At 34.9% G+C, this 26949-nt stretch overlaps 3 protein-coding genes across 3 annotated transcripts; all 3 read right to left on the reverse strand.

The window, feature by feature from the left end:
• Window positions 1-10180: 10180 nt before the first annotated feature.
• Window positions 10181-14433, reverse strand: LOC126661529 (formin-like protein 7). Its single transcript, XM_050355379.2, has 3 exons — window positions 14119-14433; window positions 13569-13918; window positions 10181-11085 (listed from the first exon to the last, which is right to left on the reverse strand). Exons 1-3 carry the CDS (start codon window positions 14431-14433, stop codon window positions 10374-10376), a joined length of 1377 nt encoding a protein of 458 aa, XP_050211336.1. The 3' UTR covers window positions 10181-10373.
• Window positions 14434-15758: 1325 nt separating this feature from the next.
• On the reverse strand, window positions 15759-16421 carry LOC126661530 (uncharacterized). Its single transcript, XM_050355380.1, has one exon. It carries the CDS (start codon window positions 16419-16421, stop codon window positions 15759-15761), a length of 663 nt encoding a protein of 220 aa, XP_050211337.1.
• An 8150-nt stretch (window positions 16422-24571) lies between these two features.
• Window positions 24572-26306, reverse strand: LOC126661531 (GDSL esterase/lipase At2g30310-like). Its single transcript, XM_050355381.2, has 3 exons — window positions 25686-26306; window positions 25074-25338; window positions 24572-24995 (listed from the first exon to the last, which is right to left on the reverse strand). Exons 1-3 carry the CDS (start codon window positions 26304-26306, stop codon window positions 24802-24804), a joined length of 1080 nt encoding a protein of 359 aa, XP_050211338.1. The 3' UTR covers window positions 24572-24801.
• Window positions 26307-26949: the final 643 nt, after the last annotated feature.

Genomic DNA, 26949 nt, shown 5'->3' on the forward strand with positions numbered 1-26949 from the left:
CCACACTTTGAGATTAAGAGATTTGGTCACGGCTGACGTGGTTGAGTGTGAACACTCCCGGGTCGGACCATTTTGATTAGTTTGATTTGAATATTTGTAAATTGTACTAAATTTTAGGATTTTAATTTCGAACGGATCAAATACTTGTTTATATGTATTTTTGTATTTTTGTTTTATTAGAAATGTGATGCTATGTTTTTATAATAATATCGTTAGTAAAACGCAAGCTCACTCAGTATTTTCCCAAATACTGACCCCTCACCTTTGATGTCTTTCAGGTGCTTAGTGTCTGGACCTAGTTAGGGATCAACTTTTGGAGTTTGGAAGTCAGCCCTACATGTACCGTCCTTGACTTCCATAGTGTTGCAGTAGTGGTCATGTGTCGACAGAGTCGTAGCCTTGACAGCAGTACATTTTGATTATATGTTTTACTTGTTGTCTTTGTTTATATATTTCTGTAGGCTACATATGATATGTGTTGTTCACGGCACCAGATGTCGGTGATATGTTTTGACACACTAGTATGTATATAATCCCGTGAGACTAGTTTGTATGAGGTACAGTAACTAGAGCCCACGTGGATACTAGAATAGTTAGTGTAAATATTTGTGTGTATATATATATATATATATATATATATATATATATGTTTGTTTGCTTCCGTTCATGTATATATTGTATTATATTTGCGAAAAATTAACAATGGTTTTAGGCTTACTACGGGTTCCGGAGCTACTACTCCCGTTCCCTAGTGCTGGTCTCGGATCAATAATTTTGGGTCGTGACAATAATCTTGCTGCATTTACTATGATATTTGAAACTAGACACTATTCTAGTGTTGAAATCTAGGGATCTTGAAAGATAATCCATACACAGGACAAAGAAATCAAAGGGGAGATAGGGTCCCCCTGTCTGAGCCCCCTACCCCCTGCAAAAAAAACCTGAAATTTCACCATTGATTTGGATAGAAAATTGGTGCACTGATCACAGTATAGAGGAGTTCCACAGTAACTCCCAATCTTACTTAGAATCCCTATTGACCAAAACTCCCAAGGTAGACCAGGAAGTTGGATCCAAATAGGAACAGACCTGATCTCATTTGGGTCCTTTTTATTCTGGGATGTCATTTCTTTAGCATCAATGGCTTTTGATCAAACGTGTACGGCCCTGACCCTAGAACCTTGGTACATATTTCCTATGAGCTGAACTCAAACAGAAACATGGAGGAATTAATTCTACTAACATTCTTAAGCCCATACTTATTCCATTTGTTTCTCACAAACGAATTAATCCTTTCAAACTTGGGGAACATTCCATAAACACAACCCACGATCACAAACTTCCATTTGTCTTCTTCCTTAGCAATATCTTTCGAGTTGAAGCTGATAAATCTATTCCCATCCTTCACCGTCGGGGAATGTATTTTAGCTCGCTGGAGGAACACCGAGCTCTATTATCAAATAGAGAACTCCATTTCTTAGTTGGAACTTCTTTCCCAATCTTATCTTCTTTTTTAGATCCAGTATTAACTTCTTCTACTAACACTGGTCTAGCGATAGTGACATCTTCTTCAATCAGATTTGTTGTTGTAGTATCGACTTCAGATTTAGGATTAATATCTATGGAACAATGGTGGATTCAATCAAAGGAGAAGAAACTAACACAGGACTAGGAGCCTATTCGCTATCATTAGTGGTCTTATTCACCAGAGTAGCAGACGGGATCTTAGCTCTTTTCCTCGCCATTCCGGAAAAAGCGTACAATAGCAAGGTGCTATCAAGCGCCGAGAAAAAAGAAGATGAAAGAGAAAAATGACTTTTTTCACTTTCCTTTGTTTTCATATAATTTCAACTCTTCTTTGTTATTACTCAACAAAAACAAGATTTTTTAAAATATAATTGAAATGTGATCAAAAGAGCTCAGAAGAAGTTGTTCGCTCCATTCTAGCAATGGTGATTTACACGGATCATGTGCAACGTTTCGCTAAGCTGTCTCATCCTGGGATCACTCCGAAAACAGATGCTATTATTGGATGGGACCCGCCTCCTCCAGGCTGGATTAAGCTCAACACGGACAGTGCAATGCATTCCCTCACAACAACGCTGCTTAAAAAGACTCCTTCTTTAAGGCAGTTTGGCTGTTTAAATTTAGCAATAGGAACTTTTTTACTCGGGATTGGATTTTTACAGGAATCTTCTGTGTACTTTGTTCTCAAACTTGTAGCTTCTCTTAGCTTTATGTTGTAGCCTTTAGTGTGTTCCATGTGATCCACTTTTTGTGCTAAAGTTTTTAGCTTTGGATTTCGCCATTTTTTATGGCCTTTAATATACTTGTTACCCATTCTCTTGGACTGATCATTTACGAAAACATGTTTTCAGGCATATTTCAGTTTGTTTCAGAAGACATCGTTGAAGTCTCTCTACATGCTTTCTTAGTTTTTTTTTTGGCTTTGGCTTATCTTTGTAATAAAAAAATCAGATTAAAATCAATAATTTTTAAAGTTAAAATGTAGATAAAAAAAATGAAAATATCGAATATTCTTGAATGAATAGTTTTTTTATGTATATAAACTGTATAAGTATTTTCAATAAATAATGATAGAGAAATTATTCATTGTTATTGGATGCGGAAAAGAACTCCAATCTTAAACGTTGAGTTGGAAATTTATATTTTGTTTTTTTTTTTTTTTGAAATCATCAAATCTCATTAAATCGAATATGAAACAGTTACATTTGTAAGAAATTCGGAATAATTCGAAAACTAAATCCGATGACCTGACATGGAACAGACAACATGCTGCCTGATTCGCAGATCTTACTTACGAAAATAAAAATAAATTATTAACTGTTTCGCTAAATAAGTGCAGTCTTCGATCACTCGTCGATCAAAACTTATTCAATCACCCACAAACTCAGAGCATTCCATTCAATCCCCACTTGATAACTCCTTCATAAAAAAGAGACAGCAAACTCCTATATAAAAAGGAGACAACAAACCTTTCACAGAGAAAGGACAACAAACCTTTCATAATGAAAGGACAACATAAACATTCAGAAAAAAAACAAACAATGAAAAACAAATAAAACTAATATAGCTCATAAACGATTCCATTTTATTGATGAAAGATCTTCGATCTATCTTCACTTCTTGGTAAATGAATTGCGCTTCGTTGATAGATTTTAATCCATCAAAAAAATAAAAAAGAGTCGCTATTTATTATATTCTATTAAATTAAAATAACATAAATAAAGGGATGGCTACCGTCAACAACAAAAATCAAACCATTGACGGCAGCCGGAGAAGAAATAAGAAGAAAACTCTCGGCGGCTAGGGTTTTTTTAGAGAGAAAAAAGAGGTGTGTTTATGTTATATATTTTGTTTTTCCTCCTCACTAAAAGAAGGTTGGCTGACTTCAATATTCAGATAGCAACTCAACAATCCACAAATTACCAGACTGGATAAGGCATTTAAATTGGTAATTGCTTTTACTAAACAAACCTTGGCTGCCTTAAGCCATCAACAGCACGCCAAATTGTCAATTTGGTATGCTGGTCTTTTCCAACTCTATATCCAACTTTATTAAAATATGCTTTATCTTTTTATTCTATATATTTGAGTCATTATATTTTAGTATATTTTAAAATAGAATACTGTAAGAGAAAAAAATAGAAAACTCTATTTGGTTTTCTACTTCATTTAAAAAAATATTATTGAATATTTATTAGTTTTTATTACAATATAGTCTAAATTAAGAATGTTCAATTTAATGGGAATATAAATATACAATATTAAATAATTTTTTGTAGTATTTAATTCAATATTTTATAAAAAAGATATATTTAATGATTTTTATTATTTAATGAATATAGTTATTTCATAAATTTTAAAAAGTATATATATATATATATATATATATATATATATATATATAAAGTAGATTTGCAGTAATTAATTCAACAATTAAAAAGAACACAAGAACGGCATTAAATTTAAAATAACCAAAACATAAATAAAAATACATATAATTGTTTAAAATTAACAAACATAATTAAAAATACTAATATATCTTATTATAAATAAATATATGGATGTATTTTGTAAGTATTGAATAATTGATTGGTATAAGTGTAAAATGTATAAAATTTTATTGTTTAGGAATATGCTGATAATATTCTTTTGAAGTGAAAAATAGAGTTAGTTATTGGAGATGAAACACTATAACAGTGTATTTTTAGTGTAAAATTCACACGTTGTTGTTGGAGATGCCATTATGTTTTGATTTGTTGGTGTATGTTACTTGATAGAGATATTTACTATTTAACCCTAATATCAACTATTTTCTTCCACCGTATAATCAACTTTATTGGGATAATTCTCGAGAATTACTAAACTTTTAATTATTTTCATTTCAGTTGTAAAATTCAATTTTTTTTCTTTTGATTACTTAATTTTCATTTTCTATATTAATTTTTGCCGGCCAACAATACTTAAATGGCAGCCGAAATTTATTTTTTTATCTAAAAACTTTCCATATATACATATTTTGGTTTAAAACTTCATTTTCAAAATATAATTATGCATGTTTGATAAATTTTTAAAATAAAACTAGACATGTTTAGACGTCACATGTCAAATTTTTGTTGCCAACTAGATATTTTTGGCCGGTAAATCTAAAATAAAAAAATACAAGTCCAATAATTAAAAAACAATAATAACTGAAATGAAAAAATGAAAGTTCAGTAACTGCCAGAATTAATTAGTCTATTTATTGTTTGTTTGTTTTTTCCTCAGTTAAATTTGTTGATTTGGTTAAAGGATATAATTGTTAAAAATCAAGTTTAATTTACCTTTTAATTTTATTTAATTTTTTTAATTCTTTAAATTATAAAAATAGTTTTTATAAATTTTAAAATTATTTGTTAAATAATAATATATTTATGCCAAACCCTCAAAAAATACCAAACCTTTGCAATGTTTATCAGTTATGACCAAATCTTTCAAAATTTGCAAATATAACTCGTTTTGGCAAATTATGTTTCTTTTATATCCATTTTTGAATCGGTTTGATTTTTTTATGGTGATTAAATCTTTTATTATTATAACATAAAACGCAAATGTTTGATATTTTATTATGATTAAATTTTATATACATGGTTGTCATGTTGGTGAGAAAATCGGCTTGATTCGAACTTGACTATAAAAGGAACATAATTTTCCAAAACGGGTTATATTTGCAAATTTTGAAAGGTTTGGTCATAACTGACAAAAATCGCTAAGGTTTGATATTTTTTGAAGTTTGGCTATATTTTTCTATTCCTATAATTTTTTTTCAACCAAATTAATAAAATTCAAAATTGAATTTAAATTTTAAAAATTAGATGTCATATATATATATATATATATATATATGCTCAATTTTCAGTTTTTTTAAGAAATCAAAAATTATCTATTCTATGGTCTAATTTAATTTTGAATAAAAAAATTTAAAATTTAAAACCAAATAAAACATGTTAAAATTTATATTTTTGTCAAATCAAAACATAGTAAATATTATTTTAAGAAATATATTTTAAACTTATTTAAAAAAAAGAATTATAGATATAAATTTGTTATAGTTTAATAAATAACTATAATTTATTTTTTAAATTGTATTGGATTTTTTTAATAGTGTTATGAGCTTATTGAAAAAATAAACAAATTTAATTTAATTTAATTATTGGTAATAAAATTTTGGCAATCACCAAAAAATGTCAAACTTATACGTCTTGTGTTAGTAATAGCAAACCTTTTAAAAATCACCAGATTTAGTCAAATCTTATATGTTCTGTTTCTTTTTTAAATCGAACCGTTTTTTTTTGACACCATGTCATCCACATCACTGCTCTAAGCAATTGGCTGACATGACAACTGACATATTTAAATTAGATTTAGCTATAACTGAATAAAATGTATAGTTTTGATATTTTAAGGTGAATAGAGCAAATTTCAAAATCACACTAATCTTAAAATTCAATAATTAATAAATTAATTATATTATAATAAAATTTAAATATATTTTTAAAAACAGTATTTTTTTTATTGAACAGTAATTAAACTTAATTTAATTTTCTTATTAAATTTAATTGATTCTAATAAATTTGTTTTATAATATTTGAAGATACATAATTAAATTAAATTCTATTAAAAACAAAATTTGTCATATTCATCTTAAAATTTATGTTTTCAAAATTCCAGTCGTCGGTCCGTTAACACCGCCACCGTTTGTGATCCAATTAATCGTCTTCCGACGAACAACCTGAGAGTAATATATACAACAAACATACGGCATTGTCTATAATTCAACTACATACAAATAAACAGATAAAAAATTACTCAATAGACTGCTTAGTTAAAGTACGAGTGTAATATTTTTATTACTTTTTTGTTTATAAAGTGAAGCTCATTGTGCTGTAATCAATATATATCATGACGTTTATAAAGCATAGATGCATATGTCATTTTACTCTAGATAGCCGAAAAAATTACCTTAATTTACACACAACTACTTTTTTATTGCGTAAACTTCGTCATAATAAGATCTCAACAACATTAAAAATAATAAATCAAGCTTAGAATCATCAAGAACATTAAACACTTTCACCAAACTTAATTCAACATTAATTTCTAAGTAATACATTAATTCACCTTTTTTAATCAAAAATGGCTAAAAATTTAAAATTATCCTTTAATTTTAATTATATATTCATTAAAATATATTATAACATAAATTTATTAGATTTAATTAGATTTATAAAAAATAGATTAATTTTAATTAGTATTAAATAGAGAATATTAATTATTTTAAAATATATATGAATTTTATAAATGATATAATTAATTTACTAATTATATTGAATTTAAAAATTGGTTTTATTTTAAAAATAGGTTTATTCATCTAAAAATACCAAACCTATTTATATTGTGTCAGTTATATCCAAACCTAATTTAAATATGTCAGCTGTCATGTCAGCCAATTGCTTAGTTGGCAGTGACGTGGACGACAGGGTGTCAAAAAAATCGGTAAAATGGCTAAAAAGAAAACATAACATATAAGGTTTGGCTATAACTAACACAAGACGTACATGTTTGGCTTTTTTTTGATAATTAAACCTAAAACTTTTAAGTGTGTCAATTAACATACTTAATTGACGGAAGAGGATAATGAATTTGTTCAAATGATTGTGAATATTGAGGTTATCGTTGTATTTTAGAAATTATTAGGGTTATTTTTAAGCTTTGGTGAAAATATGAGTGCCCATTTTTGTGCCATTTTCCTTTTCATTTTTATATGTTTAATGCACCGTTTGACCTCTAAATTTATACTCATTTACCTATTTGATCTTTAAATTTTTTGTTTAATTTATCACACCTCTAAACTTGTTAAATTATCATTTTAACTCTTAAGTTTGAGAGTTTAATGAATATTTGACCTCTCGTCCAGCTGGTGTAGGCATTTGTTTACAAACAAAAAAAAGGCGTGTCAGGGTAGAATTTAAAGCTGAGATGTAGAAAAGATTGTTTGACTTCTGAACTTGCATTAATTTATTTATTGACCTTTATTTTTTTAATTCATCGCACTTTTAAATTTGTCAGATTATTTTTATTAACCCTTTGAACTTGAGAGTTTTACATTTCTTTTAATTTAGATTTTATTTTAATATTTTTTGCTAGAGATAGATCTAATCTAGTTTAGTGTTTAGATAAATATTATGTTAACTCGATCTTAATTTAGTTGCGCTGAAACTCGAAGCCGAAATTTCAGGATTGCACTCGGAGGACCTAACCACTTGGGTTAAGCCTCACTAGATGTTTCATTTTTAATATATTTTTAGTTATTTTTATATAAAATATTTTATTTTAATTAGTTTGTATATATTATAAATTTTAATAAAATTCTAATAAAAAATAGTTATACCTCATTTAATATTTACTTTAGTTTATTTTAATTATTTTTTATAATATAATATTTATATTTAGTTTATTAAATATTTATTTTTTTCATTATCATAGCTTGCTTATGTTTAATATCTCTTTATTTTAATATTTATTTTTCTTTTATATGAAATATATATTTAACCATATAATTTAATAATTTTGCTGGCCATTTGAGTGTCCGTGATCTAGTCATCCGGATCTCATTCTGTTGTTCTTGCAGATTAAAATAAATATTAAATTAAATAAAATATAAATTTTAAATAAAGTATAAATTTTTTCATTAGAATTTATTAGAACTAATAATATATACAAAATAAACGATATCATTTAAAAAAAATATAAAGTATGAAAAAGAAATAAATATCTTATATAAAAATATTTTATAATATATTATTAATTACTTCCTCCCAAATTGATAGACATTATTTTAAATTTTTATATCCCAAGTTATAGGCGGTAATTTATTATTTTAATTCCTAAATGGCATATATAGCCTCATCAATAAGAGAGCAAAACGCAATAAAAACAAAGTCAGCACTGCATTAAATGAGTACAAGTATGATATGTTTTTATAAAATTACTTATTTTACATAGATTTATTAAATTCTTAATACTTGTGTTTGTCTTAAAGTGCTTATCAATTTTGGAACGGAGGAAATAGTTACTCCTTTGTCCATTTTTAGTTGTCGCATTAGACTATATTACTAATATTAAAAAAGTGTATTTTTTTTATCTTAAACTATAAACATAAAGACTAACATAACCCTATTTATAAACTCCACTATTGAAAAATTTGATTTTAAAAATAGAGTTATTAACCCACTATTGGGTGATTCAGCTTTGAAAATTGAACTACCATTTAATGAAATGATTTAATAGGAAGGTCAAATTTGAAATACAATTGTAACAATTACATAGAAATCTTAAAGTGCAACTATTGATGGACAGAAATATTTTCTTAAAGCGACAACTAAAAATGGACGGAGGCAGTATTAGTTAAATTATATATAATTAAAAATAAAATAATAAATTTAAAACTCTCAAGTTCATGAGTTAAAAATGATAACTTACAAGTCGTATATGTGTGATAGATTATGGATCAGATAAATAAATTAGTATAAATTTAGGGGTCAAGTGATGTATTAGATCTTATATATTTGGTGATGTAGTAAACGAGCTGGCAGTCCAGTCAAGTTATTTTCTCACGTCAGTGCGCCTTGGACTCAATCTCTGTTTATGAGTTAAGAAAAATAATCTAACAAGATTTTTAGGTGTATTGGTTAAATAAAAAAATTAAGAGTCACATATATATAAATGAGTAAAACTTTAAAAGCAAATTACTCTAAAACTTCTTACATTTTTCATAATTTATAGTTTGATACCTCTTGTTTGAAAATCAAACGATTTGGTACCTTAGTTTTTATTTTTTAAACTATAAGGCCCTTCTGTTAATTCCGTTAATAATTTAATATTTACTTTCAAACTATTTAATACCTCAAATTTAATTATGTAAACGATTTGGTACCTCAGTTTTAATTATATAAAAGATTTGTCATCTCATTTTCAAATAAATTGCAAACAATTTGGTACCGCATGTTTCATTCCGTTAACGATTTGTTACCTATATTTAACAGAAGGGCTTTACAGTTTATAAAATCAAAACTGAAGTACCAAATCGTTTAATTTTTAAATAAAAAATATCAAACTGTGAATTACGATAAATTTGAGGGGTTAATGACCATTAAATTACTTATTTGTTAATTATTTCTGAAATTAGGCCCACAAAAATTTAAATTCCCATTTTATGCTTTATGGATCGCGGAACAGTTCCGCGGTTTGTGCAAACCGCGGAACTGTTCCGCGGTCTGGCCTACGTGGCTCCTCGCTGGCCAATCAGGGAGGAGCCACATAGGCAAAAGCAAACCGCGTAACACTTACGCGGTTTGCATTGCCAACGTGGCAAACCGCGTAAGTGTTACGCGGTTTGCTTTTGTGCAGCCAAGGAATTAATTCCCTGGCTGCACTGATTGGGAGAATTTTCCATTTAAAAAAAAAATTAAATTAATATATTTTATTTATTTGAGAATGAAAAAATCTTTGGTTAAAAAAATTGTACGTTTTAATTGTTGAATTTTTTAAATTTAAAACGTTTGAATTAGTTAATTTTTTTAACATTCTACAAAAATAAATTTATAAAATACTACAAAATAATTATATTAACAAATATTCAAATATAATTTATACTTCATAACAATAACATATTTAATAAACTAAAAATTACAAATTAAAAAAGATTACTACATCAGATAATAATGTACAAAGTACAAAAAAGAAATCACCTAGGAGTCCTATCGTCATATCTGCTAGTGACCGGGAGGTTCGAGCGCAAGTTGTTTCTGTTACGGTTCGCCCGACGGCCTGTACTGATGGTGACGACCTGGGCGACCATCACCATCTCCCTCTCCTGCATCGGCGTCCTCGTCGTCGTCTCCGTCGTCACCCTGCTGGTCCTCGGGAATGGCCGTACTCGTCGTTGCTGGTGGCGGGGTAACAAATTCTTCTTGTTGGCGGAACATCATCGCCTCCATGCTGTCTAGCCCTAACCAACTGCTACCATATGACAGAAAGTCTGTAGTCCCAGGTGTCTCTGGAAGTCCCTGCGAAGCTGGAAAGTCCTGTGTACCCTGTGTAGGCTGATCCCACTGCACCTGAAAAGGAGGCACCGTAGGTGGTACATAAGCAGGCGGCGGTGGAACAAATGGCGAAGAAGGTCCTGGTGGCACTGGATATGAACATGACCCCTGAAAATAATGATGTGCCGAATCCCCGTAAAACTGGCCAGATGAAGAAGGAGGACCCGATGAAAAGGGTGGCGGTGCAGAGCTGGACCCCGCGTAATAGTAATGCCCTCTGAAAGGATGAAAAACCACTGGGGGAGGCATAGGATCGGTCGGACGCTGAGGTGGTGCAGGGGGGTGACGCCGCTCTCGCCGTCGATGTCGCAGTGTAGTCGGATCTATCGGCGCGTCAGGTATGACTGGTAGTCGATGCGGCGGTATAGAAGGCTCGATAGGGGGCGATGTAACATCACGGCGGTCCTCTCTAGTGCCTCTCTGTGTGCTGGTTGCGAACCACCGAAGCTCAGTGTCAACAGGAGCATCCCTACGTACACGCTCCACAAAATCAGCCTGCAAATAAATATATAATACGTTAAAAAAAGTAGGAAATTAACCCACAATTTATTGATTAATTAATTGAAAAACATATAATTTTAAAAAATACATGTGCTCCGAGCTCAGCGCCCTGTCGTGTGATCCAGCGACGCGTGACATACCGAAACCAATCCATATACTCGGAATGATAATGAGGTGGGTTCTGGAGGGGCTGTCCTGAAATTACAAACCGGAGCCGGTCGTCCCACACACGAATGTAGTGAGAGTGTGTCTGGATCCAAGATGAGCTGCTCTTCAGGGTAAGGGAGTGTAGTGAGTGGTCCTGAAGTGGGGCGTCTGGAATACCCTGTTGCAATCCAAACTGCTACAGAACTCTGTCTGCCAGGTGCCACTCCACAATATGAAAATAAATAAGTGGAACCGTGGCCCGCCAAAAAGCGCGCCCATCCAAACAATACGCTGGGATAGTGTCCAGCATATCATCAGTGTACGGCTGCCAGATAAACTGCATGTACAAAATATAAGACATTTAGTATTAAAACATTCCCACAATGAGCTATTTAACATACGAGATAATAAAACCGAAACATAATTTCTTACATCTTCGTAGCGAGACGTGTCAAGCCGAACACGGATGTCAGGCAGCGAGTGTCGAGCCGCACGGCTGGCGTTTCTCCGGCCTCCCCATTTGTTATTCAAGAACAACAACATATTAATCCGTCAATATTTAAGAAATAGAATAAAATTAAAAAATATTAAACAACAGTAAAACACACCTGTCGCCCAGTGGTAGATGTGGTGAAATAGTGGGATCGGAACAAATGGAATTTCAGTGGAATTGATCCAACGATTTCGATTCCATAAGGGTTCAAATGAAACAGAGCTCCACGCTAAGATTCCATACTCGCATTTGTAATACCATGAAATGTAGTCACGGTAGTTCTCTCTGTATTGGTTGCAGGCAGCTATCGCATGGGAGCACAGAATTTTCCACTGTTGAAATTTTCCACAGGTGCATGTCCCGTCCAGTAGACGAACTTGCTGTGTATTGCCACCCTTTTGTCTTACATTGTCGCACTGGGTCAAGACATTGAATACCTTCTGTGCCACGTTGAACTGTGAAGCCGTATGAGTCTTTGACTTATTTTCCCAAGTCTCAATTCTGTGTGCACAGACTGGAGTCCACATGAAACCGGATGCCAACCACATTTTGTAGTCGTTCACATGCTTAATGAATACGGAGTTGACCTTGTTAAATATTGCTTCCAACATGGCTGTGATAGGGAGCCCCCGAATGTTCTTTAACATCGCGTTGACCGACTCAGCGTAGTTTGTTGTCATCACACCATGCCGCATTCCAGACGTGTCGCCACTCATGCTCCATTTTCTAACATCAAGGCGGTCAAGATACGCATAACCCTCAGGTGAATCCGCCTCTATCAATGACATGTACCGATCTCTTTTATGCTCTTGGTATGCGCGTCCTACACGTCGATTAATCCGTCAATATTTTCCCATCAACCAAAAATTTATGTATTATATTAAATGACAAGAAAATTACCAGCTTTTTCAGCAAGCTTTTTGAGATATTTTTTCTTGAAGGCGTTGTGGAAGTTGCTCACTAGGTGTCTAATACACCACTTGTGGGTATCACCCGCCCACTCAGGGCCCTCCATGGCACTCATAATACCGAAGCCGCGATCAGATATGATACACACCTTTCGCTCACCCAAAACATACCTCTTCAACATCCTCATGAAATACCTCCAGGATGCGGCAGTTTCCGACTTCACAATGGCAAAAGCTATCGGCATGATGTGATTGTTCCCTTCAATTGCAGAAGCAATCAGCAAAGTCATTTCGTATTTTCCATATGTGTGGGTGCCGTCGATGTACACCACAGGCTTGCAATACTGAAAACCCTTCACCACTGGCTCGTAAGTCCAAAACATATGCTTGAAAGTTCTGAATTGTGGATTGTTTTCAATTGGTGTACCTGTGCATACACCGTTATTAGTAATTATTAAATCGAACATATTTTTAATACTCGAAATTTTTAAAAAATTACCGGTAGCATGCCAGACTGTCCTGGGATTAGCAACGGTGACATTCGTCATAAAATTGCAAATCTCCTTGAAAGAGTCGTCCCATTGTCCGAACCTGTTTGCAATGGCCTTTTCCTTGGCATACCATGTTTTTTTGTATCCGGGCCTAACTCGCAATTTTTGAAAAATGCCCTCTTTAAGCGTTTTAATCCTAATGTCACGTTGCAGATGCAATTGCGTGTCAATGTGTTCAGCTATCTGTCGCGCTCTTAAATTGCGATGGTCTTGGTTCATTGATTGGCCGCTGCATTGGTGGGGGCCGTTATATCTTGTTATCATCCAGTCTGTCTCGCCTTTTAAAAGCGACGCACGCAACCTCCAATTGCAAGTGTCATTGTTCACACACACTAGAACTATTGTTTTACCAGTTGTTTGACTGCTCTTGTATTCTTTATTAGCTGCAATGTGATAACTCGCCGCGCATGTCTGGACAGCATACCTCGAACTAAAAACCATCCCCAATTCAAACTCTTTGCCAGCTTCCCATATTGCATTTTCTTTAGGCCACAGATTCATATTGACACACATGTCGTCAACATTCTGATGCGTGTACTCATGAGGAAGGCGCGATTCAAAATGATCTGTATTTTGTTCCGACCCACCACCAACATTCTCACCATGGGTGCCATCTCCATTCTCACCACCAATGTCATCATCATCATCATCCTCGTTGTCATCAGCAACGGCCCCGTAGAAGTGTTCTTATTCCTCATCTTCATCACTAAAATCATCACCATCGACTACATCCGCACAGTCGTCTATATCCGCACAGTCGTCTACATCCGCACAGTCGTCTACATCCGCACAGTCGTCTCCATCCACACGTACTTGAGATACGGATTGTACACAATATAAAACTCAAGTACCCTCATTTGTGGCGTCCGCGAAACATTACGCCACATTGCTTCCATATGAACATCTGTCTCCATAGGAAAACCATCATATTTTTGAAATCTTCCATGTTCATCGAACCGATGCACTCGTAGATAAATCTTCACTATCTCGTCACCATCCTTCATCCCAATTACCCTTCTAATTACGACTTGTAGTTGTGCAAAATTCACTACATTCGTCAGCTCAACCAGTTCTGATTTACCGGAAACATAATCAACTCCAACCGGAGTCGATAATATTGTACCATCCCAATAAATTTTTAGGGCTGACAGCTCATTTGTCGTCATTACTACATTAAAAAAATATAATTTTAACTACATTTTTAGGGCTGGCAGCTCATTTTTCAAAATTAATCGTACAAAATTTATCACATAATTAAAAAGAGGGTTACTCTCATTTAAAATATAATTCGAATATTCTACATGTCAAATTCAAATTTTTAATAATTAGCCGATTTAAATGTAAATACGAATATTTTATGTTAACTTTTTTCACAAACCTACAGTTATAAAAAAATTATATTTTCTCTAAATACTGTTAAAAACAAATACCTATTTTTATATTTAATTTTTTAGTATCGAATCTATTTATATAATATAAAACATAAATTTTAATATTTTCACTAATTCCAACCTAATATAAAAATATTCTAAAAATTTCATATATTCGATTTTCTAATTTTAATTTACTCTATTTTACATTTATATAAATTTTATACACATTATTCTAATTTTATTTACACATTAATCTAATTTATTTTATAATATATATTTTTAAAAAAATTAACTAAATCTAACTATATTTATTTAACTAACTACATTTCAAACACTATTTTAATCTAATTACATTTCAAACATCATTTAAATCTAACTACATTCAATAATTAAAAATAACATAAATTTAAAAGACTCACCCGATAATTCCGCCAAAAATTAATATTCTACGCCAAAAAATAATATTCCGCCACGAAAAATAATATTCCACCACGAAAACCGACTCCGCAAAATCTTCTCCACAATAATTCCCCGATTTAATAAATTTTTCTCTCTCTATCTCTCTATCTCTCTAACAATTTTTTCTCTCTAACAATTTTTTCTCTCTCTCTCTATCTCTATCTCTCTAACAATTTTTTCTCTCTAACATTTGAGATAAGGGGGAACGGATTCCCCCTTATATAGTAGTTGTAGACCGCGGAAATGTTCCGCGGTCTACAATCACTCAACCAGGGAATTTATTCCCTGGCAGAGGGAATAAATTCCCTCTGTAAACCGCGGAACTCTTCCGCGGTTTACGCTGACGTGGCTCCACCTGCGTTCAGATGGAGTCACGTCTGCAGACCGCGGAACACTTCCGCGGTTTACTCCAAACCGCTTAAGTGTTCCGCGGTCTGAATGGTATAAATTAAGAAAAAACGCTAATTCTGGGCTAATTTAAGAAATTTTCTTAATTTTATAAATAAAAACGTCATTAATCCAAATTTGAGGGATCTTAGAGTAACTTGCTTAAAATTTAATCAAGCAATGTATTAATCCCATTTATATGGTCATATAAAACCCTATGATACATGTTTTTTTTGTCGAAAGATGTAATTTCATTAAGAAATAAAAAACGACTACAAGAGTCTCGATTCTAGCCACATCAATTGTGCTAGATTGTTACAACGGAAAGAAACATCTCTGAGGGCTTTTTTGGCTAAAGAATGAGCCACCCAATTACCGGAACGTCTAACAAAGCTAAAGGAAACTAAGGCAAAACTTTGACATAAAATACGACAATCATGCAAAATAACGTCACAAGCCAAGTCAGTCCTCGCCCCACTTCTCATGGCTTCAATGATGCCCTTAGCATCCCCTTCAAAAATGACCTCTTTAAACCTCAGTCTACCAGCTAGTTGAATGGCCTCTCGTAATGCTAAAGCCTCAACTATTACCGGGGTGTTGACATTATCATGTCTGCGAGCTGCTGAGGCTAAAGGTTTCCCATCATGGCTCCTTGCTACGCAGGCTCCAACACCACTCCCTGATACCTTGTGAAAAGCACCGTCGAAGTTGATCTTAATAACGTTAGCAGGGGGATGTTGCCATTGGACTGGAGCAGGTGTTGCTCGCAAACTGGAGCTTTCAGGTTGCAAAGCACGTAGACAGTCATTAAACAGGTTGTCCGCTACCGCAAGTACGCCCCGAGGGTCGCTATGCTCCTCCCTGAATATCATGGCATTTCTGCCTATCCATAGAGCCCAAAGGATCCACGCACCTCTCTCAAGAAGATAGACCATCGGCGAACCATTATTCTCCAGGGCATAAATACTCTCCTATAACTCCCTGACAGATTGGCTTTGGCTACTAGTCACGATGTGATTGAGCGGTGAACCTAACCACACAGCTTCAGCAAATGGACAACGGAGAAGTACATGGTTGACGGTTTCTTCTTCACAGCACCTTGGACAAATACCCGCAATTGAACTGACCCGTCTATGGATGTTAACATTGACCGCAAGGCCATTGTTAAAAGTTTTCCACAGAAAGATTTTCAGATTTGGTGGAAGTCTCATTTTCCACAAGGCTTTCCAGTTGAAGAGGACTTGCGCTGGATGGTTCACAACTGGATGTAGATGGTCCATGGCCTCCGAGAAAGCAAAATGATAATCCGTTTTGACTGAGAAGGCTCCGGATTTCGTAAAGTTCCAAATCAATTTATCTCTACCACATGTGATGCTGATAGGTAAAGATAGAATTGCATTTGCATCCCTGTTTGAGAAGATGGATTTCACTAATAAATCATTCGACTTCTTGCAACGTCCCTCCATCAGATCTGATGCCATCACAATATTATCAGGAATCGCCGTGTTCGCCTCAACAGTATAGGGAAAGGACGTTGGCAGCCACGGATCATCCCTGATCGAAATGTGCTCCCCGGATTTTAATTGCCAACGAAGACCCTGCATTAACACTGATTTACCCTTCAAAATGCTCCGCCATGCCCAGGATCCGTTTGAGTGATGATTAGCTTCGAGAAAGGATTCATTAGGAAAGTACTTCCCCTTAAAGACCCGAGATATTAGCGAGTTTGGTTGATTGATGATCCGCCATCCTTGTTTCGTTAGAAGGGCTAGGTTGAAATTTTCCAAATCGCGAAAACCCAATCCACCAACTTCCTTCGGTTTGCACATCTTTGCCCATGAAATCCAATGGATTCTCCGCTCGTTCTTTTTCTGGCCCCACCAATAATTGGATATAATGGAGTTGATTTCTCGATGGAGTTGTTTAGGGAGCAAGAAACAAGACATAGTAAACACAGGGACCGCCGTTGCGATACTCTTTATCAAAACCTCTCGACCTCCCTGGGATAGAAGACTCCCTTGCCATCCGGCGACCTTACCCCTCACCTTCCTGCTAATTTCTTTGAATGTTTCAACTTTGGATTTACTCTCAAAGCTGGTAATCCCAAATATTTGTCTTGTCCGCCTGAATTACGAACCTCCAGAATCGATGCTAGCTGCTGTCTCAAAAGCACCGGGGTATTGCGACTAGGACTGTGCGTTCGGTTAGTTCGGTCGGTTCGGTCACCAAACCGAACAAACCGAACACCGAAGTTTGGTAAAAATCCCAAACCGAACCGGACCGAATTTTAATTTTGGCTTACACCAAACCGAACCAAAAAGTTTGGTTTGGTTCGGTTCGGTTCGGTGAAAAACCGAAATTTTTTACTTTCTCTATTTTTTTTAATTTTTTTATCATAAAATAAATTCTAATATTAAATAATGAGTGTCTAATAAATATTTTTATATAGTTATTAGCATAATTATATGTTGTATGAAGTTTATTAACTTATATATCAACTATAATTAAAATATTAAACCAAAAAAATATAAATTTACATATATTTATATATCTTTTTTATTTTTTATTTAATTGTTCGGTTTTTCGGTTTTTTCGGTTTTTAAAATGCTCAAACCGAACCGAAAACCGAAGACCAAACTTTTACCTAATTACAAACCGAACCAAACCATAGTCACCAAAAAACCGAACCGCAATTGTAATTTCGGTTCGGTTCGGTGAAACGGTTCGGTTTGGTTCGGTTTTTGCACAGCCCTAATTGCGACTGAAAAAGATGGTAGATTTGCTCCTATTAATTTGCTGCCCCGAAGCCTCTCCGTAAAGAGCAAGAATTTCGGTGATTCTATTAGCCTGGCTGCTACACGCACGGAAAAATAAGAGAGAATCGTCCGCGAAAAGCAAGTGGGATATTTGAGGGCTTCGCCTTGAGATTCTAACTCCACTAATCAGATTGCTCGATTCAGCTTGTATCAACATAGCGGAGAAGCATTCCGCACATAGAAGGAATAGAAAAGGAGAAAGCGGGTCGCCTTGTCTAAGCCCCCTCGAAGGTTTAATAAAATCGTGGGAGGAACCATTAAGAGTAATGGAGTATGAGACTGAGGTAATGCAATTCATAATCCAGCGAATCCATGTGTGGTGAAAACCCAACTTGCGCATAACCCGCTTGACGAAAACCCATTCGATTCTTTCATAAGCCTTGCTCATGTCCAATTTCAAAGCTAGTTCGAAAATTGAGGTGTTCCTTCTTGTCTTTAGGTGATGAGTGAGTTCGTGCGCCAAAAGGATATTATCCGATATGTTTCTGCCTTTAACAAAAGCGCTCTGATGCTCACTGATGAGCTGAGCCATGTGGGGTTGTAGCCGGTTTGTTAATAATCTAGATATGATCTTGTAAAAGACCGGGCATAAACTAATCGGGCGGAGGTCCGTCGTCGAGGTAGGATTGGAGGTTTTGGGGATGAGAGTGATAGACGTGTGGTTCAATCCTTTGGGCAGACCAGCACCATCGAAGAAAGCATGAACTGCCCTACACACATCTGATTTAATAGTATCCCAATTGGCCTGAAAAAACTGACCCGTCATCCCGTCTTGGCCCGGAGCTTTGTTGGGCTGAATATCAAAAGCGGCTTTACGAATTTCAGCTTCGGAAACCGTCCTAATTAGGCTTTGATTAATGTTGCAGGTGACTTTTTGTCGTAGAGCACCAGTAGCTTCGGCTATCCTTGAAGGGTTGGAGGTCGTGTAAATGTCCTTAAAATAGTCGATAGCAATGTCAACGATTCCAGCCCGAGTATTATGAAGAACTCCATCTTTATCTTTGAGCTGAGTAATATTATTTCTCCTCCTTCTAGTGATAACTTTGGAATGAAAAAAGGACGTATTACGATCACCCAATTTCAGCCAGTCGATCCTTGATTTTTGCTGCCAAAATTGTTCATCTCGAAGGATTTCCACTTCAAATCTGCCTCCAGTGACTTAATCTCATCTACGTTCATCTCAAAGCCTTGAATATGTAAAGTAGCTATTTGGGAGCGAAGCTGTTGCATCCGGACTCTTGCATTAGAAGTCTTGGATTTTGACCATTCAAACAACTTGTACCTGCAGTTCTTTAGTTTCTCACAAATAGCGCGAAGTGGATTATTTTGACTGTTATCACGGCTGTTCCAAGCTTCATCAATAACACGTTTCACCTCTGCATTCTTGCCCCATCGCTGGTCAAAAACAAAGCGGCCTTTACTTCTCACAATAGAAGGTGACGTATCCAACAACATAGGTCTGTGGTCGGACCCTAACTCCTCTAGATGTAAAACGGTGCCATTTGGGAAGCTTTGCATCCATTCCATGTTGGCCGAGAAGCGATCCAGGCGCATTTGAATATTGGCTGAGCCCCTTCTTCTGTTGTTCCATGTGAAAGGAGGACCCGAAAAACCTAAATCGTGTAATCTGGCTTCATTGTGGAGGTTGTGAAGCATGTCTAATCTGCTAGAGGCGTAAGCAGTACCCCCTTGCTTTTCAGCACCAACCATAATACAATTGAAATCGCCTCCAATAAGAACAGGCCCTGTTAACGAATTAATGTAACTAACAAGAAATTGAATTTGGTTCACACGTTCGGTATAAGCAACAGTGAGGTAGATTCCAATAAAGTTATAAGTCACATTGTCATCCTCACTACCAACAATACAATGGAGAAAAAAAGCTTGAAAACTAACTAAACTAACACTACATGTGGAAGTCCAAGCAAGCGCGATGCCGCCCGAGAGACCCAAAGGATCAACGCATTGGAATTCTCTAAAGCCGCATTTTCTGAAAATCGGTTCCACTTTTTCTTTTCTATTCTTAGATTCAACAAGTAACACCAAACCGGGGGAATGGGATTTAACGATCCCGCGAAGGTGGTGGACTGTCAAGGGGTTCCCCACCCCCTGACAGTTCCATACAATCATCTTCATAAATCTGGTTGGGGCCCACTATGGCTGGCACCCTCCACCGGTTTGGAAATAGGGAAAAAACAAGCTTTCTTATGAAGGGTTGACTCCATATCTGTTCCACCTCTTTTGGCTCCCGCTGCACTAAGTTGATCATCCTTGCCTCCAGTTGCACTAATGGGAGAAGTAACATCCAGAGGTACTGCTGGAATAACTTGAGACTGACGTGCCAAAACCTTCATTCTGAGACGGATAGGCATTTGACCAGCACTCAGGGTGGATCCCTCGCCTGTTATGACTTTCGGTGCCAATGTAGCCGGTGCAGAAGGTCCATGAGATGTGTCAATGGGGACACAGACTGCTTTTCCAGAAAACTGAAAATCTGCTGCATTCTGGCCAGTGATGGAGTCCGTTGTCGAGGAGGATTCATTGTCACTCGTTGCCTTCGATTTTATAAAAGAAGGTAAGTTAAAAAGGCGACGGGATTTCAGGGGTTCAAGTATGGAAGTTACCCTTGCAACAGGCTCGATGTCATCAATGGAGGGGTGAGTTTCACGTAAGTCTGCATGGTTTGCATCAACAACAAAGGGTTTAGATAGTGGTTTTGAAACTGGATTGGTTTCAGCAGGCTTAGGTAGAGCCAGGTGGAGAAGGCCCAATTCTTCCAAAATCTTTCGGTTACAAATGATGGCACCCTTGGAAGAATCTGCTCTGATATCTGGGCTAGAAGCAAACCTCGCCGGGTCCAGAGCAAATTTTTGGTAACTGGAAGGGTTATGGATTGTGGGCTGGGTTTCACTAAAAAGCCCATCCTGTGAGCCTGCATTGACTACATCCGGATGGTGTTGTAGCTGAGACCCCCTAGAGCCTTGTCCCTGCTCCAAAGCTCCTAGAGTAACAAAACTGTGGCTTGCTTTTATCACGTCAGATGCCTTATCTGCATTCATGCAAAAAGGAGGTAATTCTTTTGCATTGACTTGTTTACCTTTGTCCATCCTTCTGCACATAGCCTGCGCTCCTGCTACCTCGTATGCAGCTGAACTACCTTTTGCCTTATCTTCTGACAGTCCAGCTGGTTGGTTGTGCCTGCCTGTCCAGCGGTTAATAGCCAGCGGACCCATGCCTGGTCTAGGGTTGGCAGGGATTGCTGAGTTTGCTTTTCGGGTTCCCTCCGGCACGGTGGTCGTTCTGAACCAGCTCCCTGAGAGAGTTCCTGTGATACCGTCAATATCACCTCTGTTCGGCGTACCAAAAGCGGAGTTTCTGACCGGTGGATTTGTCTTCTTAAAGCCTACTCTCATATCTGCACCAAAGCATGGTTCTTCTGGGTTGTCACTAACTACCACCAGCGTGGTGCATGAGTGACTGGAGTGGCCAATGATACCACAACGGAAACATATGTCCGGCATCCGCTCATACATAAAGCTGATCCATTTCCTCCCTTCAGTCTTGAATGGAGCATAAAAACCTTTCCTCAAGGGCATGTTTACGTTTAGCATAACTTTCAAACGTAGGGTTCCCCAGATAATTCCACCTCTTGTTTCCTCAAAATCAGAGGATAGATATCCTTCAAACAGTTTTCCAATGGCTCTAGCATTCGTCAAGTTGATCTGGTTAGCCGGTAGGCCCATCGCATGCACCCAGAAGGGGGAAAGAGAAAAGTCTATTGAATCCAAAGCTTCATCCCCGGCCAACGCTGCAAAACAAGAAGATGGTTGGTGATGCACCAAGGACGACCAGCCCATACTTTCTCACAATTCGGACTCACCAAAGCTGGTAATCCCAAATATTTGTCTTGTCCGCCTGAATTACGAACCTCCAGAATCGATGCTAGCTGCTGTCTCAAAAGCACCGGGGTATTGCGACTGAAAAAGATGGTAGATTTGCTCCTATTAATTTGCTGCCCCGAAGCCTCTCCGTAAAGAGCAAGAATTTCGGTGATTCTATTAGCCTGGCTGCTACACGCACGGAAAAATAAGAGAGAATCGTCCGCGAAAAGCAAGTGGGATATTTGAGGGCTTCACCTTGAGATTCTAACTCCACTAATCAGATTGCTCGATTCAGCTTGTATCAACATAGCGGAGAAGCATTCCGCACATAGAAGGAATAGAAAAGGAGAAAGCGGGTCGCCTTGTCTAAGCCCCCTCGAAGGTTTAATAAAACCGTGGGAGGAACCATTAAGAGTAATGGAGTATGAGACTGAGGTAATGCAATTCATAATCCAGCGAATCCATGTGTGGTGAAAACCCAACTTGCGCATAACCCGCTTGACGAAAACCCATTCGATTCTTTCATAAGCCTTGCTCATGTCCAATTTCAAAGCTAGTTCGAAAATGGAGGTGTTCCTTCTTGTCTTTAGGTGATGAGTGAGTTCGTGCGCCAAAAGGATATTATCCGATATGTTTCTGCCTTTAACAAAAGCGCTCTGATGCTCACTGATGAGCTGAGCCATGGACGACCAGCCTATGATACATGTCACTCACTAGGACCCGGCAAACTCTTTTGTCGCCAACAAAAATTCTTCGGCTTTTCAAAGCAATGGGATTAGCATAGACCCACCAAAGAATGAGTAGGTTTATATGGTTAAGATACCGCGTCTGCTTTTGGTTCGACACGTGTCCATTTCACACGTGTTTTCAGCGGCTACAGGAAACTCCACCTCAGAGAAACATTCATCTGAATCCCACACCACATAAGCTTCGTCGGACAGCTCATGTCGACGTCAACAAGTCATTGACACGTGTCCTTAGTAGTCGTTTCTAGGATACTCTTTATTTGTCGTACACATGAGTAGGATTGTTGGACGGGGAACTATTAGATAGAGAGTGTAGCCAGAGTGTCAAAATGGTTCGGGTTGTATTCGTATCGTATCGGTCCACTATTCGGATGATTAAGGTTAGCATACGACTCATTTATGTATATCAAAATGTGAAATCCTAACGCGACCCGAATTTTAAATGAATAGCATGACATAATTAACACTTTTAAAAAATAAAAAAATAATTAGTACAACATTCACTTAATCTCAAGATATGTAAACCGTGTTGAATATAATATTAACTTTAGATTTATAGATTTATATTCGAATTATAAAATTTAATCTAATTAATTTTATTTGTATAATAATATGATTACGCTTAAATACATGATAATTTTATAAAGTGTATAACCCTTTTATTTCTATATAATCGCATGTAGTATAATTTATAAACTAATTGGATGAGTTGGCGAGTCAACCTATAACACGATATATTAGTTTTGTGTCATAATGGATTAATACATTTTTGATACAAACCTGTTAAATCTCAATTCGGACTTTCCAAATTTACATTTTTTGGAATCGGTTTACCGTGTCATATATGAAGCATTTTGACACCCTTGAACGTAGCATTGGCTTTTGTACTCCCGGTATGGAAAATGCTAAAACAGATAAAAAAAAACTAAATTGAATCGGCCGCTATATTTACAATTCTACATAATTATTCATTGTATAATAAATTTATTTTTCTCTTTTTTTTTACTTTATCTTCCCTCTAATTTAAATAAATAATTAGCAATTTTTTTTAAACATAACTAAATAATAAAACTTATCAAAGCTTGACATCTTAATAGAGAGTTTCAATTTAGATAAAAAAACCGATCTATTTATGAACGAAACCATCTGTGAGTAAAATCAAAAAATAAAGTTAAAATTGTTGAAATATTTAATTTTTTAAAACGGAGATGCAATGGATCGAGACTCATTTGAGTATATATTCAAGTGTACAAATTTTATAACTTTTAAAACACATTGTTATTAGAGAATAACTAAAAAAGGGGATGACAAACCAATGAGCTATAACTCAAATGGCATAAGTGCTAAGCAGCAAACTTCTAGATCGTGGGTTCGATTCCTCGCACAAGCGCTCTGCCCTCCCCAATTATTAATAAAAAAAGGGATGACAAACTAGAATTCATTTAGAAAGTTATTATAGGAGAAGAATTTCTTATAAAATAATAATAACTTTTCATTAAACGAAATATGAATTAGGTACAAAGTTGTGAATGTAAGCAAGGTTTAAAACCGTTTACGCTGACCTCATATTGAACAAGATGCTTCGGCAAGAATATGCACAACATTGTTCACAAATAATCTAATGAATTTTAAAAATAAATTACCTAACTGCTTAGTTAAATGCAATCATCAATCAGTAAATCAACCCCGACTTGGACAATATGTCCCAAATTATCAATACATTTCAAGGCATTTGACTCCACCGAAAGTTTTAAGGTGTCAATTTACCAATTTAAAATACTCCGAATAAAAATAATTTTTGATGTCCTAGCTGAAATATAATTTTGATATGTCATTTTCATTGCTTGTTGGATACTTCCAGTCATTCCATAACTAAGAGAGGAATTTAGGTAGCACATTTTGCACCATATAATTGATAATATGCTCATAAGATGTTGAAGTAGGATGTATTCTATCCCAGAATACATTCTTCGAAGGATCTTTACATGATGGAGTTATCGGATCACATAACACGCTTTGTTTTAAAATAAGACTTCCACAACATCCATTTTTTGTTTCCTCAAAACCTGTTAATATAGACAAAATACCTCTTAATACTTGTTTTCGAAAAAAACTAAATTAAATTATTTAATCATGATACGTACCATATTTAACAGGATTAGTGATCATATCCATTAATGTAAAATAAAAGTCGCTATAGACAAGTTTTGATGTAGGAAGACTTTGCTGCAATTTAGATAATAGGTTTATGAGCTTCGTATTATAATCGAGAGATATTTTATTTTGTTCATCCAAACTATATGGTAGTTCGAATGGATCAATATATCTTGTACTTGTTTGAAGAGGTAAGGAGCCAATAGGAAGAATTCCAGCTACTATGAGAGACCGCACTCCAAGATCATACAATTTCTGATTACAATTATACATTTTATGATTAGTTATACATTAATAAGAAGTTTAAAATTGTAAAATTGAGATATTTAGTCCACTATAATATAATCTCTCCTCTTTAGTTTTTTTTAAAAAACAAATAAGCGATTAGATATGTACAAAAAATAATTAATTTAATCAGACCGCAGATTTAGTTCGGCGCGATTTGACATTATTAAAAATAAGTTTTTGGTTCGTTATTTTTACTTTGATAGTGTACAAATTTTAGTTAGTTTTTGCTATAAACAGATAAAAAACAATCTTAAATTTTTATAAAACTTATTTTGGTTTGATTTGTAACTTCATAATGCTTAAAAAGTTTTTACCTTAATAGATTCTTCCTCTTTGTTTAGTAGAAAATCAATGTACTGGGTTGCTGTCATTTGGAATGCTCTTGCGGGAATGTCAAATATATTAAAATTAAAATCGTTTGTTCCACCATCTAATACCACGAGAGCAGAATTAATTATCTCCATAGCCTTTTTCTCTCCAACAATTCCTTTAAGTCTTGTTATGTAGTCCCCAAAATGATTTAGTTGCATTGAGACAGGAATAGCGTTGGATAATAGAGATGTCCTTTCATCAAATCCAGCACTCGATGATGCAAAATTAACACCGGTAATAATATCATTGTCACTAAGATTTGGGTCTAAGTATGGCGGAACACTGTCCTTAATTTTAAGAACAGAAGCCAACATGTCAGGAATGAGTTTTCCATTAGAAAATCTTCCTGTAGGAACACCACCATTAATATCTTGACCATAAGGGCGATAATTAGCTCTAAATACTGTTTTGATATAATTATTATTACCGGTATCAAATATAGAATCACCAAAGAAAAAAATTGCTGGAAATTTGGGTAAAGAAGTATTGTTTATAGCCATAGAATGACAAGTGCCATAGAAAAATATTGCTAAAAGAATGAAAATGTTGATAGTTGCACCCATCTTTTAAAAGTTAATCGAAAGAAATTGTGAATGAATGTCGTAATTATGCTTTCTATATATTTATAAGCATTTTTTTTCATGACATATTGAAACTTTTACGAGAAATTTGTTATTTGTTTTTTATTTTAGTTTTGACTAAGAATATTTCTTTGTCCGGTCTTCTTAAAATCTATTTTAAGAAATTTTAATACCTAATTTTGTAGTTACACAAGTTATTTCCGTTTTTTCTTCTAGTTTAATTTTTGGTATTTCATTTGATATTAATTTTCAGCAGATATGTTGAATTAATAATAGCTATATGAACGACTAACTAATCGAATAAATGCTATTAATAATTGCAACATTATTAAGCATAATAAGAATAAATCATTTTTTATCAGTAGTTTAAACATATTCACATAAATTCTATCTGTAAAACATATGCAATTGGCTAAAGTCTGTACGTGTTAGATTTCAACAGTAAGAAATTGAAACTTAAGTAATATAGGGTGTATAAGCTTTTTTTAGATTAACTGTTTCATAAATACTATGAAAATATGGATGTAATATATATCATTGAGAAAGAAAAGAAAAGTTATCAACTAACCCTACTTTCAACCCATCATAAGAAATTTAATACAGATTTACAAAAATACCACATCCA

The sequence above is a fragment of the Mercurialis annua genome, linkage group LG8 (assembly GCF_937616625.2).
Source record: "Mercurialis annua linkage group LG8, ddMerAnnu1.2, whole genome shotgun sequence".
Classification (NCBI taxonomy): Eukaryota; Viridiplantae; Streptophyta; class Magnoliopsida; order Malpighiales; family Euphorbiaceae; genus Mercurialis; species Mercurialis annua.